General features: G+C 43.5%; 4 protein-coding genes across 6 annotated transcripts; all 4 read right to left on the bottom strand.

Moving 5' to 3' along the window:
- Positions 1 to 2,554: 2,554 nt before the first annotated feature.
- LOC133657505 (uncharacterized) lies at positions 2,555 to 3,793 on the bottom strand. Its single transcript, XM_062058929.1, has one exon. The coding sequence runs from the start codon at positions 3,791 to 3,793 to the stop codon at positions 2,555 to 2,557; it is 1,239 nt and encodes a 412-aa protein (XP_061914913.1).
- Positions 3,794 to 5,025: 1,232 nt separating this feature from the next.
- On the bottom strand, positions 5,026 to 6,480 carry LOC133657504 (uncharacterized). Its single transcript, XM_062058928.1, has one exon. The coding sequence runs from the start codon at positions 6,478 to 6,480 to the stop codon at positions 5,026 to 5,028; it is 1,455 nt and encodes a 484-aa protein (XP_061914912.1).
- Positions 6,481 to 6,718: 238 nt separating this feature from the next.
- Positions 6,719 to 9,718, bottom strand: LOC133656995 (uncharacterized). The gene is made up of 2 exons (XM_062057882.1): positions 9,607 to 9,718; positions 6,719 to 8,415 (listed from the first exon to the last, which is right to left on the bottom strand). Exons 1-2 carry the CDS (start codon positions 9,716 to 9,718, stop codon positions 6,746 to 6,748), a joined length of 1,782 nt encoding a protein of 593 aa, XP_061913866.1. The 3' UTR covers positions 6,719 to 6,745.
- A 1,197-nt stretch (positions 9,719 to 10,915) lies between these two features.
- LOC133657506 (uncharacterized) lies at positions 10,916 to 16,105 on the bottom strand. 3 transcript variants are annotated; one of them, XM_062058931.1, is made up of 7 exons: positions 13,717 to 13,790; positions 13,552 to 13,619; positions 13,298 to 13,453; positions 12,758 to 12,851; positions 12,231 to 12,370; positions 11,444 to 11,581; positions 10,916 to 11,306 (listed from the first exon to the last, which is right to left on the bottom strand). In XM_062058931.1, exons 1-7 carry the CDS (start codon positions 13,718 to 13,720, stop codon positions 11,229 to 11,231), a joined length of 678 nt encoding a protein of 225 aa, XP_061914915.1. In that variant the 5' UTR covers positions 13,721 to 13,790; the 3' UTR covers positions 10,916 to 11,228. The 3 variants fall into 3 exon arrangements, with proteins under 3 accessions (XP_061914915.1, XP_061914914.1, XP_061914916.1); XM_062058930.1 differs by having other exon boundaries at positions 10,916 to 11,309; XM_062058932.1 differs by lacking the exons at positions 10,916 to 11,306; positions 11,444 to 11,581; positions 12,231 to 12,370; positions 12,758 to 12,851 and adding exons at positions 13,904 to 14,170; positions 14,260 to 14,363; positions 15,671 to 15,773; positions 15,923 to 16,105 and having other exon boundaries at positions 13,365 to 13,453; positions 13,717 to 13,794.
- Between the last annotated feature and the right edge of the window lie 2,330 nt (positions 16,106 to 18,435).

Here is an 18,435-nt window from a genome sequence, read left to right on the forward strand (position 1 = left end):
TTTGGTTGAAAAAAAGAGATAAAGAAGTAAAATACAGCACTATGTCATCAGTTTCTGATTTATTAAATTGTATAACAGTGCAAAATATTGCTCATTTGTAGTGGTCTTTCTTGAACTATTTGGAAAAAAAGATATAAAAATAACTAAAAACTTGTTGAAAAGTAACAAGAGATTCAATTATAAATAAAAATGTCTACACATAGAAGTAATCATCAACTTAAAGTGCCCTCTTTGGGGATTGTAATAGAGATCCATCTGGATTCATGAACTTAATTCTAAACATTTATTTCGTTGAAGTATTATTCAATAAATATATTTATAAAGGATTTTTGAATTGTTGCTATTTTTAGAATATTTAAAAAAAATCTCACGTACCCCTTGGCATACCTTCAAGTACCTCCAGGGGTACGCATACCCCCATTTGAGAACCACCGGACTACTCCATGAACAATGAAATAAATTAACAATAAAATAGTCTACATATAATTATTGCTTCAAGTTCTAGTCAAGTTCTTCTGCAGTGTAAAGTATCGTACATTTACTGACATTACTGTCAATAGTGTCAATACTGTATAGATTACAATAGACAAAGCTGCAAGCAGCATTGGTCGGGTCCGCCTTTTGGAAGGTGCTAGTCCTAGGTGTCCCAATACTTTTGTCCAGTGGTAGTCCTGAGTGAGACCTACATAGGTTTTTGTTTCGTTTCTCTACGATATTGGTACAGGTAGTAGTTATAGCTGTAATACCAGTAGTACAACTAGTAGTTTAGGTGTTAGTAACAATTGTAGTATTATTAGTAGTAGTTATAGTATTACTATTAGTAGTAGTAGTAGTAATTGTATAATTACTAGTAGTAGTAGTAGTAGTAACTGTAGTATTATGATTAGTAGTTGTAGTATGACTGTTATTAGCAGTAATTGTAATAGCAGTATCATTAGTAGTCGTAGTAATTGTAGTATTACTATTGGCAGTAATTGTAATAGTAGTATTATTAGTAGTAGCAAAAGTAAATGTATTTGTAATATTAGTAACAGCATTTGTAGTAGTAGTAATTGTAGTATTAGTAACAGTAGCATTTGTAGTAGTAGTAAGTGTAGCATTGTGACTGGTAGGCGTAGTAATTGTATTAACACGTATTGTAATAGTAGTATTAGTAGCAGTAGCAGGTATTGTAGTATTTTAATATAAGTAACAGCAGCATGTGTAGTAGTAATTGCATTATTTGTAGTATTAGTAACAGTAGCATTTGTAGTAAGTGTAGCATTGTGACTAGTAGATGTACTAATTGTAGTATTATTAGCAGTAATTGTAATATTAGAAGTAGCAGCAGTTTTTGTAGTATTTTTAGTAATAGTAACAGCAGCACTAGTAGTAGCAATTGTAGTATAATTATTAACAACCGCAAAGGTATTAGTAGTAGTAGTCGTAGATGTAATATCAGTAGTAGTAGCAGCAGCAGCTATTGTAGTTTAATAAGTATTGTTAGTAACATTTGCAATTTTAATGTAGTAATTGTAGTAGTATTAAAATCAGCAATTGTAGCATTGGTAGTGATAGTAATTGTAGTAGTATTAGTAGTAGCAGCAGCAGCAGCTATTGTGTATTATTATTAGTAGTAGTGGTAGTTGCTGCTATTGTGTATTATTATTAGTAGTAGTGGTAGTAACAGCAGCTATTGTAGTATTAAGATATTATTAATATGTGTAGTAGAAATAGTAGTAGTAGTAGCAGGTGCAGTTATTATTGTATTAGTTGTAATTGTAGTATGTGACACGTCTTGTGGCGTGGGGTTCTTTCAGGACTGACAGACTGACTGCCAGCCGGCTTTTCCAGGTTTACAATCGTTTATTTCTCACAATGTCTTTTCTCCTTCAGAAAGTATTTCTTCTTCTTTTTTCCTCACAAAGTCTTTCCTTGCTTCTCAGCTTCTGTGGTCACCAACGCTGCTAATAAAGACACAGGTGATTAGATAACTGGATAACTGGCTCCAGCTGAGATATCTACTCACCTGACATCTGCTTCACAGCCGGCTCCTGCACATGCCCCGTGTATGTCACGCTACGCTGGTGCTTCCTGCCATCACCCAGTCATATCATTACCTGCACATTACCTACCTTCTCTGTATCCTGGTATCTGTACATTTAAACCCCATACAAACAAGACGTGCAAACAGTCCCTGAGAGAATATAAAGATGTACAGGTGGGATCATTGGTTTCCCCAGGTGAACGTGGGTACTGACAGGGGACGCGACGTGAACGCTGATCCATTGTCCCCCAGGCATGCAAACGTTGAACACGGAACAAAGCACGTACTTATTGGGGTGTTACCATTTAGTGGTGAATTGTACAGAATATGTACTTCACTGTGCAACCGACTAATAAGAGTCTCAATCAATTAATCAATCAAAAAGTACTTTGTTCCGGCATGCAAAGAAAAGTGGCGGGAGATGGCGTGAAGGTAAGGGTGCAAAGAAAAGGCGCGCACAAGGCGGAGACAAATAAAACTAACACTTAGCGTCAACTATAGACATGAAACCAAAGTCGCAAACTGTGGCTATGAATAAACCAAAAAAAAAAACATACTTTGTAAGGCATGCAGCATGAGAAGAGCAGAGGTATTGCATGAGTGCTCTGCAAACAACAACTCCAAATTAAACGCATCACCTTCATCTTGACCACGAAAAGCACACAGGATGGCTTCGTGGTCACTGAAATAAGTGGACAGCACTGCACAATCCACAGCATACTGCGTTGTTTTGACATAAACGTGGTCAATTAATGTCCCATTCTCTGTAGTCGCTTGTGTTACATGCTGCGAAAATCCATTTTGGCCCATTAATTTAGAAATTGATGAATGTTTGAGAAGATCTTCATTAAAATCTCCCATTATAACAATTGTGTTACTGAGTGGAGTGACCCAATCAAGTAACTTCACCAGATTGGATTTAAAAAGTAAATTTGGGTAAGATGGCGGACGATAAATTACTGCCATCAAAATGTTTTCTTTGGTAAACAGGCACACCAAACACTCCAGATTTAAATCGGGCACCTGCAGAATCTCACAGTCCGAATTATCTACAACATATAAACCTACTCCGCCATGTTGTAAATCTCTAATCTCAGCTAATTTGAAATCATTGCTACTGTAACACAAGGCTCGGGGACGACTGTGGAAAGTATATCCCTGTATTTGGACACAGTCTGTCGGGGATTGTGCAGTGAGCCACGTCTCCGTGACAGCAATACAGGTAGGCTGTAAATGCTGCGTACAAGACATCAAATGAGCGGCGTGGCAAGGTAAACTTTGGACGTTCAGTAAATACGCGGAGAAACTGCGGGTTTCTAACGAGGGCTGTGGCTGTTCAAGTAGAAATGGGGGCATGCTATCCAATGCCTCCTTGACGGCGTCCTTGCAGTAAATGGCCTTTTCCTTAAAGTCAGTAATGACAAGGCCGGATATATCCCTAACACGGCTGAGGGCGACATACGCCTGCCCAGCTGCAAAAACCTTGTGTAAACACACGACAGCCTCATCTACAGTTAGACCTTGCACTTTGTGAACAGTGCAGGCCCACGCGAGTTTAAGCGGAAACTGACGACGCAAACCGCCGCGTTTTGTCGCCGAATCATCCACGGGATCAATGGCGGTAGAATGCGGGCATTCTACAGCAGCATGGGAACGTTCCTTTCTCCTTTGTGAGCCTATTTTTGGGTCATCAAATTTCACAAACTGTGAGGGGGAAGTCTTTATCGGCTCCAAAATGAATATAAGTGACCGTTCCACATGCGCCATTGACCAGACCGTCTGCCACGGCAATGTTTTTGCACAGCATTACACGTGCGTTCGGAGCCAAGCACAAACTCTTGACCAAACACGTGTACGACGTTTTAGCGTGATGATCAGCCACGCGCTCTAATTGACCCGTCTTCCTACTGTTGATAAAATCTTGCGCCTCGATTGTAACATAATCTGGACAGATTGCGAATAACCTCTCCAGATTATGGTGGCTGGTTTGCATATTCGTGGGATAAATATGCAAAGCTGCGCTCTCTTCCCCCGTCTCCCGGGACTTGAGGATATCGACGTCGCTTTGCAATAAGGGGGTTCCCTTCGCCCGAACTCTAAGCCTATTGAGCAGCTCAGAAAAGACACTATCTTTTTGCCTCACAACTGTTGTTAGTGCTACTTTTGTAAAATGACACCAGAGGTCCACACCCACCTGACTGGCGTACAGCGGCCTCCCTTTAACGGGCGGCAACTGATAAAAGTCACCGACGGCTACAACGCTAACGTTTCCAAATGGAGAAAAGTCCCCCGTCTGCTTCATTTGCCTTAACCGGCCGTGCACATAGGCTAAAAGATGGTGATCTACCATACTGATTTCGTCAAAGATGAGAATTTGTAGGTGACCAAATTGAGCCCTCAAGGAGTTTATCTTATCTTCCCCCAGAGGGATATAGGGTAAACTAACCTGTATGCCAATATTGAAGGTGTGGTGAATTGTGGCTGCATGTAAACTGTATGCAGCTATGCCTGTGGGGGCAGTTAAGAGCACGCAGGTTTCATCTGGTTTGTACAGACGCGACAATAGTCTCCCTGCCTCGTACTGGATAGCTCTAATCAAATGGCTTTTTCCAGTACCTGCCCCACCAGTGACGAACACATGGAAAGGTTCCGGGTTTTTTCCCCCTCACCTTTTCTAAGCACCATTTCCTAATCGTATCCAAAATGCTCCTCTGAGTCTCATTGAGAGAATGGAGCAGAGCTAAACCCTCCCTTCTAGACAAAATGTTGGTGTTTCTCTCGATTGTAGCTACTTGTTTACCACCAACAAACAAATCGGGGACATTTTCCTCAGATTGAACTAGCTGCTCGTCACTAATTTCCCCCTGCTGCTGCTTCTGCCTCTCCTCTAAACACTCCATGTGTTCGATTTCCTGTTCAGGACGAAGGTCCCCCCACGCATCCTCATCGACATTAGGACCTAACAGATCCGCAAGCTCCTGCGCATGCTCTAACCGAGGTCAGTCCACTTCAAACTTTGCCCTGTTGTCATCGACGACGTCTCGCACCGGCCGTGCGGTCCCGCCAGCCAACGTCACATTACCTTCGTCGTGGAACTGTTTGTAGAAGTCAAAGCCTTCCGGCTTGAGTTCACAATCAGTTCTATAAGGAAGGAACAACTGCAGCAAACTCTGAAAGTGGGCTTCCTCCTGTTTGTCTAATTTAAAGCGCATGTAGCGGACGACGGCAAACTGAGTTCGTGTTCTCCGCAAGATGAACCCTAAACCCCCTTGAAGTGCAATTTTTTTGTCAGAGTCTTCATTCTGGCTGAGAACACGATACTCCGAACAAAACGTGGCTATGCACATATCGGCAAATACGACACCGTCGGGCCTGTTCTGGTACCTCTCGACAACACTCATCATCCACATGTTTTCGGACCTGAGACCCTCTGAGGAAGCCCTTTGCAACAACACGCTGAGGGGTAAGCTCATCCGCACAATGTTATTCCCTGTTGGAATAAACACCACCTTCCTGGAACATTCTTTCAAATGCATGCTCATTAGCCTATATACTGCCTCCTGAGCGCAGACATCTCTGTTGTGTAAATATACACTGCCCAGTTTCTTTAAAGCCTCTTTAGCAGAGAGATTTCCTAGCTTATTGGCTTCTTTAAGGGCATTGCTCAATAACAGACCAATTTCATTCTCTGCTTTTGTGATGTACTTGATTATGTAGATGATGACTGCGTAGGCGTCAGTGACAAAGCTAATGTCCATGTTAGCGTTCCAACACTTCAATAGCTTCTTATTGTACTGGTTAACCCAGGTGTCGTTTACCCCTCGCCTATAAACCACCTTATTCTTAGTCTCCAGCCGCCAATACGCGAGCTCAAAGACGTCCTGGTTGATGCCCACACTGGCAAACAACTCTTCTACGCTACCAAAGGGCTCCTCCCTCTCCATGGCGTCCATGACTTTCTCCATAATCATCTGCGCAACCTCCTTTCGCATCTTCTTGTCCTTATCCAAACAGGTGCACTTTGGCCGGTTTTCTGGAAGGCACTCACTCTCTGTCCCCGTTGCCTTTTTAGGACAAACACATTCTGGGATTTTGCAGATGAATGTGCGTGCAGAGATGGGTTTGGGAAAATTGAAACGGCATTTGGTGTTATTTTTACGACACGACTTTGAATGCCGTTTCGAATGCAGTTGAACCGATGACACAACTTCCGATAATGTGTCATCGGCAGAGGGTAGCTCACATGTCACATATTGATCGATAAATTGTGCGACTTCTAAATCTGTGTTTTTATAAAACTGGGGAGCTCCCTCAATCCAAAACAGCGCATGAACATGGGGGGACCCACGCTGCTGGAACTCAATGCGATAAAAGAAATCCAAAATCTTGCCAACTTGGTTAGACGGGGACATGAGTACTTCCTTCAGAAAACAGTGCCACCTGTAGTCAAACATCCTCGCGGCTGTGGCCGGGTTGCGCCGCAACAGCTCGCACCTATCGGCCCACTCTAACTGTTCTACTGTCTGCCTTCCTGTCTCAGGATGCTGGCAAGGAGATTCTGCCAGCGCAGATCAGCAGACGAAAAGGAGCAGAACCATGTTGGGATCCCCAATTGGCGGACACAAGCCATAAGGTCTTTCTGAACGGAAGACCAAAAAGCTGGCGTCCCGCGAATGGGCCGAAGGAAACGAAAACCGTCATCGAACTGCAGCAAGCGCTTCAGAGACTCGTCGTCTTTGAGCATGTCCGGCAAAATCCGCTGAGAATGCTGACCCCCTTACCTTTACGCATGGCGACCGAAATGCTACTTATGACTTGGTCCAATTCGGACATATACTGACAAAAGAATATGTATTCCACGTTGCGCGCAAAACGGCCGTCTGCATGCATTACCCGGTTATTAAAGTAGCGCAACAATGTTATACGATGCGCGCGGTCGGCGTGGAATGTATTTCTGCTGTTCGGAAACAGCGCAGGAAAACACATGGCCTCATTGAATTTGTCAGAAAGCATTCTAACCGGACTATTACCTTCCGCGGGGGCCAGACATACAACATCCTTAAAATAGTGATCTAATGCTTCCTGACCGATATCAACGGGCATAAGACAAGTGTCCTGAAACATGCAGTGCTGTTGTCTGTCATGTAACAGTTCATCTTGCACAATGTCTTCGGATTCCTCTTCTGGGCCACCTTTCTGCTCTACAGCCTCATCCTCACTGGACTGTGGGTCAACAACAACCTGGTCACCCTGAACAGCCTGACCATCCTCTACAACAACCTGGTCACCCTGACCAGCCTGACCATCCTCTACAACAACCTGGTCACCCTGACCAGCCTCTACAACAACCTGGTTAACCTGACCATCCTCTACAACCTCTTCCTCCCTACAAAAAGCATTTGACCATTCCTCGTTGAACTCAATGTCTTTATACAAGACATTGGTTCTCTTTAAGTACTCTATAGCACGCCTGACACGCCACGAGTCAACAAACTGATACTCGTAGTGTCCTTTGTAAGTCAACTTCCGCTTTAACTTCACTTGAAGCAGAGACCCCTCCATACTGGAGCGCGGCAACACATTGGTGGTTTGTACAATGTTGGCCGGAACACAAGTAACGGGCCCATGTACACCATTCTGACCACCCTTCGGCAACGCCACCGCCTTCATAAAAGGGATGCGTAAAGCAATCAGGTGCTGCTCTAAGCTATTCAGACATCCCAGTTCTGGAGGAATGGGGTGTACAGCTAAGTTGTTGTTCCAACATTCAGCTGGGATTTGACCTTTATTGATCTTACTATGACAACTAAAGCAAATCCACAACTGACCTCTGGACACAACAAGGGGACAGGGCTCAACACACCTATCATCACAACTATGCAGATAATGCTCACTAATGCAATTATTAGCAATGCCAGCCGTTGCTAAACATGCTGCATATACTTCCCTCTCACAGTGCAGCACCTGATATCTAAACAGCAGCCTATGACAAACACTACACACGAAATCCGGTCCGTCTCTAACCTTATCCAAAAAACTATCCATGACAAAACCAAAATCTACAGACCTCTCCAGCCTCTGCTTCCGACTCAGCTGTACACTAGCTTTCACTTGCTGCCTATGTTTTAAACTAACACTATACTGCCTTTTGCTGCCTAGTTTAACCTTGTCTCTGTGTTGTATATGGTCCCGGTACTTTCCTACACTGCGTGCTTTAACCCTGTGTCTGTGTTCAATATTTTCCCTGTATTTTATTTTACTCGCCACTTTACTCCCGAGTTTAACCCTTTCCCTGTGCTTGATATCCCTGTATTTTATTGTACTCGCCACTTTGCTCCTGAATTTAACCCTTTCCCTGTGCTCAATAATAACCCTGTACTTCCCCGCACCTTAACCATGTGCCTGTGCTCCAAGCTATATCTGTATTTCTCTACACTTCGTGATATACAGCTCTCCCTGAAGTTCAAGTCCTCACTATACATTTTCCTATAAAGCAGGGCACGTCTCTCTCGATGTTTAATAGTAACTGTATCCTGCAGTCTTCCCTTACACTTTGAATACTTAGTCGCACTAGAATCCCTACTTATTGTACTGCCCTCTACAACCTCTATAACATCTTTACCTGAATCTAGACAATCTATCCCATCTACTGCCTGCCCCGCTCTATCTTTCGCTGAAGACCTAGTGATACAGCCTATATCCCAGCCTAATTCACAATATCCATGACAACTTTGCAGTCCAGGCTTGAAAACACAAAGAACGCAGTCAAAATGCTGGCCCCCGACATTCTCCAAATAAATGCAGTCTGCTGACAAACACTTACTGCTGCAACGATATTTTAGCCAACGAGCATCATGAAATGTAAAAAAGGCAATGCCTAAATAATCTGCAGTGGCCTGGATTTCAACCTCTGTGGCCCAAGTCTTGACACACTTCATCCTGGACTGCTTGATGTACTCTAAAAGTGACATATCACTCCTCAAAAGACCCCGATACCTAGCCTCATTCTTTTCTAGCTGTCTACAGGCTGCCAGTCTAATCTTACGATGGTTCTTCTGTGAACCACTGACAGCGTGAGAAACAGCTCTGAAAAAGCAGTTCCCATCCGGAACAATTTTCTCCCTAAGGCAGGGAACACCTAAGTAGCCCACCTCTCTGTGCACCAGACCACCGACTTTCATAAAATCTATTTTTAATAGACTACACAAAGCCCTACAAACGTCATCACCGAGGGGACGGAAAAACTGTTTCTCACTCTCTGATGCAGCGATAAACACTACATCAGAGTTGACTGTAACGCTATCAAAACGCTTAGATTGTTTTGACTTGCGTTCACGAGACAAAATCGTACGCTTTTTGCCATCAGTGGCAACAAATTCTGCTGTTGAGCCACTGCTAACTTCACTTAAAAAAGATGCAACTCTCTACAGAAGCTCCAGACAAGGCTGGACTTGCACCTACACTAACCCTAACGCCACACAGCTCAAAAGGCTTCAGCCCTGAACAGAGAGCGTCAGCCAAACAACAGATGTAGTGATGCAGGTCATATAAACAGGAAAAGTGCAGTATTACACTGGTACCGTTGTGATCTAGCAGGCCACAGCTACTACGAGAGTGACTGTCGACCACAGCAAACTGTCCATCCTCACAGATGATGGCAGATGTATACGCTACCAGTGTCAGCAGACACATGCTGTACTGCCTGAAAACTCCCTCTAATCCATGCCGCAGACTCACAAAGGGACCATTTTCCTGCTCAACACCCACAGCACCTGATGCCGGGTGTTGACTAAAATGAAAACTAAACAACTGCTCGTCAATATCTACATTACTAGGTAGATCCGGCACGGACAAAAACTGCGACGGATGGTTAAAAATACCCAGGTTGCGCAAACTACTGTACAATTCATCGCCTAAATACAGGATGCGATCGAGATCCTGTGTCTCCCACGAAAACACACTTTTCACCACATGCTTAGCTATACTAGTTAAAGCAATGGCCATGCATTGCTTCCCTCCGTAACTAAACCTGCTATCCCCCTGGTGAAAAGATCCGCGCACAACCGTAGCTACGCTAATTCCCAGACGATCCCTCTCGACCATTGCCACACGACGGCAGACGGACTGAGGTTTACTAACCCTACCACTATCACTAGGGAGAGGAAAAGAAGCAACCTTATCCGTGAAGACCTGCAGCGGCACCTGGGCTTCCTCCTGGACAGCAGGCTCCTCCCTGAGGACCGTTGGCTCGCCACGGACCGCAGGCACCTGAAATTGTAAGGGAAAAACGGTGACACCAACCTGCTCCCTCTGCCCGGCGCACCTGACGGCCACAGGTCTCCAACGACACCTCCCAGGAGAAGCCTATTGAAAGTAAAAGAAAAATGTATAGAGGCTGTCTACTTAAGGCATACTTTATTGGATAGTTTACAATTATGTATCACGTACTCAGAAAATTCCCAACATTTGATTAACAACTAGTGGTAATAGTAATAACAGTTGTAAAATGGCTTGGCATTTTATTAGGACGCCTTGCTGTTGAGGTGTTCAGGACATGTACCAGCGGTAGGAGACCACGAGGAAGACCCAGGACACGCTGAAGAGACTATGTCTCTCAGCAGGCCTGGGAGCGCCTCGGGATCCCCCGGGAAGAGCTGGTAGAAGTGGCTGAGGAGAGGGAAGTCTGAGCTTCCCTGATTGGGCTGCTGCCCCCGCGACCCAAGGCCGGATAAGCGTTAGAAGATGGATGGATTATTATAGAGAGAAAATGTTGTATATACATGAATTGTACATCATTGCCTATACGTAGAGAGAAGTTAATGACACACATTACCTGTCCAGGTGGTGGGACAGCAGTGCAGTCAAGAGTCAGAAGTGAACTCCCTCTGCCCAGCACGCCTGACAGCCACAGCTCTCCGACGGCGCCTTCCAGGAGAAGCCTATTGAAATTAAAAGAAACATTTATAGATGTTGTCAACGTAAGGCATACTTTATTGGATATTTTACAAGTATGTATCACATACTCAAAAATATCCCAACATTTGATTAACAACTAGGGGTAATAATGGTAATTATAGTAATAACAGTTGTAAAGTGTCTTGGGCATTTTATTAGGACGCCTTGCTGTTGAGGTGTTCAGGACATGTACCACCGGTATGAGACCACGAGGAAGACCCAGGACACGCAGAAGAGACTATGTCTCTCAGCAGGCCTGGGAGCGCCTCGGGATCCCCCGGGAAGAGCTGGTGGAAGTGGCTGAGGAGAGGGAAGTCTGATTGGGCTGCTGCCCCCGCGACCCAAGCCCGGATAAGCAGTAGAAGATGGATGAATGGATTATTACACAGAGAAAATGTTGTTCATCAGTGTCTTAGATGCGTTATTGACACTATACGTAGAAAGAAGTTTATGAGACATTACCTGGCCAGGTGGTGGGACAGCAGTGCAGTTGGAGTCAGAGGAAGGAGCGAACTCCTCCATGGCATCCAACATAGGACTGCTGAACCACACAGAGTTGGACGGGATGGGAAGGGACTGTTGCACCGGCAGTGTTCCAGCCTTCCAAACATAAAAAAAAAGGTCACTTAGTAAATTTTATGTATACAGAATGAGAAAGGTTTGTGAGCAAACAATAGCCGTAGACTGTGGCAACTCTTCTAAAGGTTTCAGCCAACGCGTTAATAAGAAGTGACATGCTTAACACACTCCAATAAAACAGTATTTTTTGTCCTGGGATGACAGTGACAACTAAATATCATAACTAGGCTTATACATCAATCAATCAATGTTTATTTATATAGCCCTAAATCACAAGTGTCTCAAAGGGCTGCACAAGCCACAACGACATCCTCGGTACAGAGCCCACATCAGGGCAAGGAAAAGTCACCCCAGTGGAACGTGGATGTGACACCCCCCCCCCCCCCCTCTAGGGAGTGGGGGTTAGCATAAGATAACCAAAAAGCTGTCTAAAAACATGACAGTTTAAGCCGGTTAATCAGCAACACCTGTCACTCACTGCGCTATGTTGTCCTTTCTTGTAAGGAGGCCTCATCTTATAAAAATGTACACTGTTAAAGTACATTATAAACTATAGAGCAGTCGACTATTTCATTATACAAAATATATTATCATAATTAAAAAAGTAACAAAAACAAAAAAAGTGAAAACGGCTCAAAAATACAGACAGCAATCCACAGAAACACATTACCTTTCGCTCCCGTCCAACCGTTGTCCACCTCCGGGGATCCTGGCGCCGACGGGGCAGGGGGTCTGGCCCCGTCACCTGGGCCGGTGGCGACCTCCGACGAGGGGAAGAAGGCGCAGGCTCCACCAGGATGGGCGAGCCACCTGTGTCGGCATGAAGACAAGAAATTGTGTCTGAAACACATGCCCATCTACATGTGAAGAGTACCTATAAAGCAGGGGTGTCCAAACTTTTTCCACTGAGGGCCGCACATTTAAAAATCAGAATAGGTCAGAAATTCATAATGTCATTGATTGTGATTCATTATATTTGAAAGAAAACAGCCTACATGTCAGCTTTGTGTGAGTAAACATTGCTACATTTTCTTGTTACATTTCACCTGTTTGCTCTTTAAATACCACTTATAATGTTGTATGTTTTTTTCCCACGTGTATTGTTAAAATGCGCCATGGGGCTGTTAAAGAAAGACCTGCGGGCCGCACTTTGGACACCCCTGCTATAAAGCATATGATAAGCTGTTCAAAACTTACGAGCGACGAACTCTGGGACAGGAGGCATGGGGGTCCGTGACTGCCGCTCTGCCATCTTCCTCCAAAACCCAGCAGATGCAGGGATGCAGTCCATCTAAACAGGGAAAGTGCAGTATTACAGTTACCGTTGTGATCTACCAAAAAAATTGGCACTTTATTTTATTTTATGTACACAGAATGAGAAAAGTTTGTAAGCCAACCATAGCCGGAGACTGTGGCAACTTTTCTAAAGGTTTCAGCCAACGCGTTAAGAAGAGACATGCGCCACACACTCCAATAAAACATTCACTGTGTATATTTAGATGACAGTGACAACTAAATATAATCAAAACTAGGCTTATACTTAGCATAAGTTAACATCAAAAAGCTGTTTTGTCTTGTGAGGAGGCCTCATCTTATAAAAATGTGCACTGTTAAAGTAAATCATAAACTATAGAGCTGTTGGTTATTTCATTATACATAATGTACTATCGTAAATAAAAAAGTAACAAACAAAAAACAGCTCTAAAATACAGACAGCGGCCCACAGCAACACATTACCTCTCCCTCGTCTCCAAGCCTGGGCCACGTCTGGGGATCCAGGCAGTCCGTCAGAGGGGAAGGAGGCGCAGGGGGGTCAGTTGGGAACAGGGTGAGGGCGGCGTCGCACAACAGCTTCACCAGGATGGGCGAGCCACCTGTGTCGCTGAGGTGCACCTGAAGAAGAGATGCAGAACACATTGACTCCATAAGTGAATGCAACACCACAGAAATCAAATAGGCTGTCATAACAACTGTACAGTTGCTGTACTTACGCCGTCATGACACCACAGCTCCAACCGATCCAGCAGGAAGCTGTCGGTCACAGCCACGAATGGGACACCTGATCCAGATTTAAGAAAAATCATTATACTTGCATACATAAATCCTGCTGTGAAAGCTACAATTGCGCCAGCGCAAAGATAAAAGCATGAACGTACCCATGCGTGCTCCTGACGCAGCTGATCCTGCAGGCCCACGGGTTTGTTCAGACGCGGGGGGAAGTCCAGAACAAACACCTACAGACAGACATTTTATCCCATGTATGTCTTAAAATACAATAAAAAAACACTGGCTGCTGTAAACAGCTGTACAGGAATATACAACAAAAAGTGAAAACAAACGCACCTCGGGCCAGCGGCTGCGGACGCTGGTCAGGAGGGCGCCGAACTCCGCCGCAGCGGAGGAGGGCCCACGGTCCAGGTCGTTGCTCGGGGCCAGCACGCAGACGACATCCGGGGTCCACGGGAACTCCAGGCGCCCCACCTCTGTCCTCACGTCAGCTGCACCTCCACCTGGAACAGACAGAAAAGAGAAAGAGAGCGGTACCTTGGGTAAGGCGACATCCCCATCCACCAGGCCCCTCAGGTGGGAGTCGCCGATGAAGAAGACAGTCTGAAACAACAAACACTTTGCTTTAGAACAGACACAAGAACCATGACTCCTAACAACCAAGGCAGTCTTTACGAAAGAAGAACTGGTACCTTCTTCTCCGGGTCGATAGCTGGAGGGACAAACTTCACCTGACGGCCAGTCAGGTGCGAAGTTGGCCACCTCCGCACGCGGTGGCGGAACCCAGTGCCGCGCCCTATGTAAAGAAGATAAGAGATTGTGTCTTAAACACATGCTCATCTACATGGGAAGAGTACCTCTAAAGCAGGGGTCACCAACGCGGTGCCCGCGGGCACCAGGTAGCCCGTAAGGACCAGATGAGTAGCCTGCTGGTCTGTTCTAAAAACAGCTCAAATAGCAGCACTGTAGCGGCGAACAGCTGACGCGCGAGCTCGTAACTGCGGCTGCTTGGCAACCAGCCAAACCCCACGTAATAAAAGTATATTTTATTGTAGAGCACATCCACATCCCTAATCACCCAGGCAACACCAGGAAACGTATATCATTCGGCATTAGTATCAGTTTACGTTCCCGCGCAGGTATAACACGGTGTGCTCCCGTCTTGTCTGCTGGTGCACGAGCCCGGTAATTAGACAGCTGTGTCAAATCAAGGAGGACAAAAGACGCCAACGCAGAGAGGAGAAAGGTTTGGTTAATTAAAGATAACAGAGTTGTGCCAAAAGTGTACCAAAACCTGAACGGGCAGCCGGTAAGATTGCACTTGATTTGTCTGGCGCACCTGTTGCGCTGGTAGGGTGCGGGGAGTTGTGTGCATGTAGCGTGCTTAGTCTGGAGGCTAAATACACACTGTTTTGCGTAACTGTTGTTTAGTAAGGAAGTGTTGTGATTCTTTGCTTAGTTAGATAAATGGTGGAGCAGTTAGCTTCATCAGGAGGGTGAAGTCGCTCAACTTAAAGTGTTAGAGTGAAAGTGTTGGATTTAAAAAATCCAAGAAAATATTTTAAAGACTTGGTCTTCACTAACAGACAAAGAAACAGATAACAGAATTTGTGTCCAGTTCAAAGTGTGACAAGATTTATAAAAAAATTAGAGAGTTGACTTTTGTATTGTACATGAGTTATTTGTACAAACATGGTGCAAAGTAATTCATGATTTATAGAAAAATGTTAGTGGCTAGCTAGTTAAAATGGGATATTGGGATTTCACAAGACTGTCTTAGAAGTGATCATTAGAAAATGTTCAATTAGAAAAATGTGCACTTAGAGAAAATATAAAAATAAAGTGTTGCATATTGATATTTATCTGTTTCTATATATATATTTATTGTGAGAAATCATTAAGATGATCTGTGTTTCCACAAAGATAAATATAATTAATTATTAATAACAGAGTAAAAGGTAAATTGAGCAAATAGGCTATTTATTTAAGTGTGTATCAAACTGGTAGCCCTTCACATTAATCAGTACCCAAGAAGAAGCTGTTGGTTTGGAAAAGGTTGGTGACCCCTGCTGTAAAGTATACGATAAGCTGTGCAAAACTTACGAGAGACGAACTCAGGGACAGGAGGCATGGGGGTCGAAGACTGCCGCTCTGCCATCTTGGTCCTGGAGGCTAGTGCCCGCTTGTGGCCCTTGGCACGCGGCATCTAAACACACACACGCAGACACAGAGATGTTAAACTGTCGCAAAGAAAACACAAAGATCAGAGTGAAACGTTGTCAACATTCTTCCACATAGGGTTATGACAGTGTTTTTTCCCTCGCCATTTCAATAAATAAAATAAAGCAAACTCACCTTAGCAGGAACTATGTGATGTGTGTGTGTGCTTTTTCAGTAAGTGTCTGTGTGATTGATGTATGTATATCTGTTATGTATATGCGTGTCTGTTATGTATATATGTGTGTGTCTGTCAACTTTTGTGCTCACAACTCTATGAAACAATTCACCAGCAGCAGTTCGCACACAACCTGGAATCACAATCTGGAATCAGAGAATAGACATAGGTTTTGTTTAACAGCAAATTGTGTATATTTCTATAACCGTGCACTTCCAAAAGGGTTGTAACAAAAGGCAAACCACATTAAAGACATCTTATAGCAGCATTAACACTCACATGACTTCAGTACTGCTACAGAACATCAGCAGCATATTCTTTTAAATAAAGATCAGAAAGCAGTTGGCCCAAACGCACACGGCATATAAGCGAAAAAAAACATCACACCTGTCCCAAACCTGACATAACAAAATGATGTATACAAAGAATTTTCAGATAAGTAATTTAGCCCTCTTACAATGACAAAAAAAAAAAAATGTTTTCATGATGTATGTGCTAGTATTGTATGTCTTGCTGCGGGTCCTGCCTTTAAAAGCAATGTTACCCCTTTCAGAGACTACACTTAATTTCCTGTAAGTAATTAGTATTTTTTTCATAAAGAAATACAAGCATGTGTGCTTATGGACTTTATCCCTGCAGACTGTATTGATCTATATTGATATATAATGTATATATTGTGTTTTTTATGTTGAGGTAATAATAAATAACTAACTAAAATAAAGAAATTGTTTTATTTAAAGTACTTGCGCGGCCGGATACCAATCGGTATCGGTCCAGTTGAGGGGCAAAACGCGTACTGGGGCCACGTGCACAGCCAGCTAGCTAGCAACAGCCAGCTAGCTAGCTGTTGCTAGCTAGCTCTTTCGACCGTGCTCCACGTCACAGCCAGGACGTAAACAAGAATACTAGCACCGCAAAAATTGCAAAAGAACAAAAATTACCCAACAGTGTGATGTGTATCTTCCGACAAAACATGAAGACGGACTATGGCTAGCCCGGCAGCTGCTAGCTAGCATGCTAGACCAAGCGCTAGCCCGTTAGCTAGCATGCTAGACAAAGAGCTAGCCTGTTAGCTGCTAGAATGCTCGGACAAAAACAAACAGTATTCCCTCAAATCTGTCAAAACAAGACATATGTATGTAGTATCTCTGGAATATGATTAACTACTAAACAAAGTAGACGTGTTAATAGTTAGCAAACACTATATTTAGGTCACACACACCACAAGAAAAAAGAGACATGCAGCAGGAACCTACCTGTGTGACGCCAAGAGGAGGACTGAGATGGAAGGAACCAATTTATAGACCTCTCACAGCCGGCCGCGCCCCACGATGTGCGCGCGCAAACAAAGTGACAGCGGGCGGGTGGGACGTGTAGTCTTTGAAACATGTTAGAAAAGGAGTAGAAATAAGCAGAGTTTATTTAATCCAAACCCTAATCTTTTACATAGCAGTTGCTAAAACTTTTGTTCACTTCCTGTTCTCAATGTATTCACAATATACTCCATAAGTAATAAAAAAATAAATAAATAAAAATAAAGAATAATAGGTGAAGTAAGTTATATTTCATATGAAGAGATAAATAAGAAAATGTTGACAATGAAATAATGGATGGATTAATAAATTCTGAATGTTTATCATGTTTCTTCTTTTGTTGGATGGATTGATTGAAACATTTATTAGTAGGTTGCAAAGTGAAGTACATATTCCGTACAATTGACCACTAAATGGTAACACCCCAATAAGTTTTTCCACTAGATTAAGTCGGGGTCCACTAAAATTGATTCATGATACAGATACTATCAAATACTATCAAATATATACTAACATCATAATACAGTCATCACACAAGATACTCATCAGAGTGTATACATAGAATTATTTACAATGGTGTGGGATATGGAGGGGGGGGGGGGGTTGGTTGGTATCAACACGTCAGACATCAACAATCAGCATCAACAATTGCATCATCAGAGAAATGGACATTGGAACAGTGTAGGACTGACCTGGTAGGATATGTACAGCAAGTAGTGGACATAGAGAGAGATCAGAAAGTATAATAATAAAAAGTGTAAGAAAAAGTGTCTACATTAGATTGTTTACATTAGATTATTTATAGGCCGAAGAGGTATTATGTGGAAGTGAGGGTGTTAGTTTAGGGTTGTAGTTGGCTAGAGGTGTTCTTTTAGTGCAGTTTAGAAGAAGTAAAGGTGCCCTTTCTTTTACACCTGTTGGGAGTGCATTCCATATTGATGTGGCATATAAAGAGAATGAGTTAAGACCTTTGTTAGTTGGGAATCTGGGTTTAACGTGGTTACTTTGTACTTTGTATACACTTTAAGTGGCAAGAGTTTCTTGAAGTGGATCATATTAGTACAGTGTTTGCTTGCTTTGCTTAAGCAATTCCACAATGTAATTCCACATACTGATATACTGAAGGGCTTATGTGCGAACAAATGATGTAAAATACATTT

This window comes from Entelurus aequoreus, linkage group LG09, assembly GCF_033978785.1.
Source record: "Entelurus aequoreus isolate RoL-2023_Sb linkage group LG09, RoL_Eaeq_v1.1, whole genome shotgun sequence".
Classification (NCBI taxonomy): Eukaryota; Metazoa; Chordata; class Actinopteri; order Syngnathiformes; family Syngnathidae; genus Entelurus; species Entelurus aequoreus.

Excerpts from the sequence above, each read along its gene's own strand:
- LOC133657505 (XM_062058929.1), bottom strand. The coding sequence starts at position 3,793 with ATGGCGCATGTGGAACGGTCACTTATATTCATTTTGGAGCCGATAAAG.
- LOC133657504 (XM_062058928.1), bottom strand. The coding sequence starts at position 6,480 with ATGTTTGACTACAGGTGGCACTGTTTTCTGAAGGAAGTACTCATGTCC.
- LOC133656995 (XM_062057882.1), bottom strand. The coding sequence starts at position 9,718 with ATGTGTCTGCTGACACTGGTAGCGTATACATCTGCCATCATCTGTGAG. Across the intron at positions 8,416-9,606 it reads TGGCCTGCTAGATCACAACG|GTGCGGGGAAGTACAGGGTT; the intron begins GTACCAGTGTAA and ends CACATGGTTAAG.
- LOC133657506 (XM_062058930.1), bottom strand. Across the intron at positions 12,371-12,757 it reads TGTCCCAGAGTTCGTCGCTC|GTGGCTCGCCCATCCTGGTG; the intron begins GTAAGTTTTGAA and ends ATGCCGACACAG. Across the intron at positions 11,310-11,443 it reads CTGTCCCACCACCTGGCCAG|CAGCCCAATCAGACTTCCCT; the intron begins GTAATGTCTCAT and ends TCGCGGGGGCAG.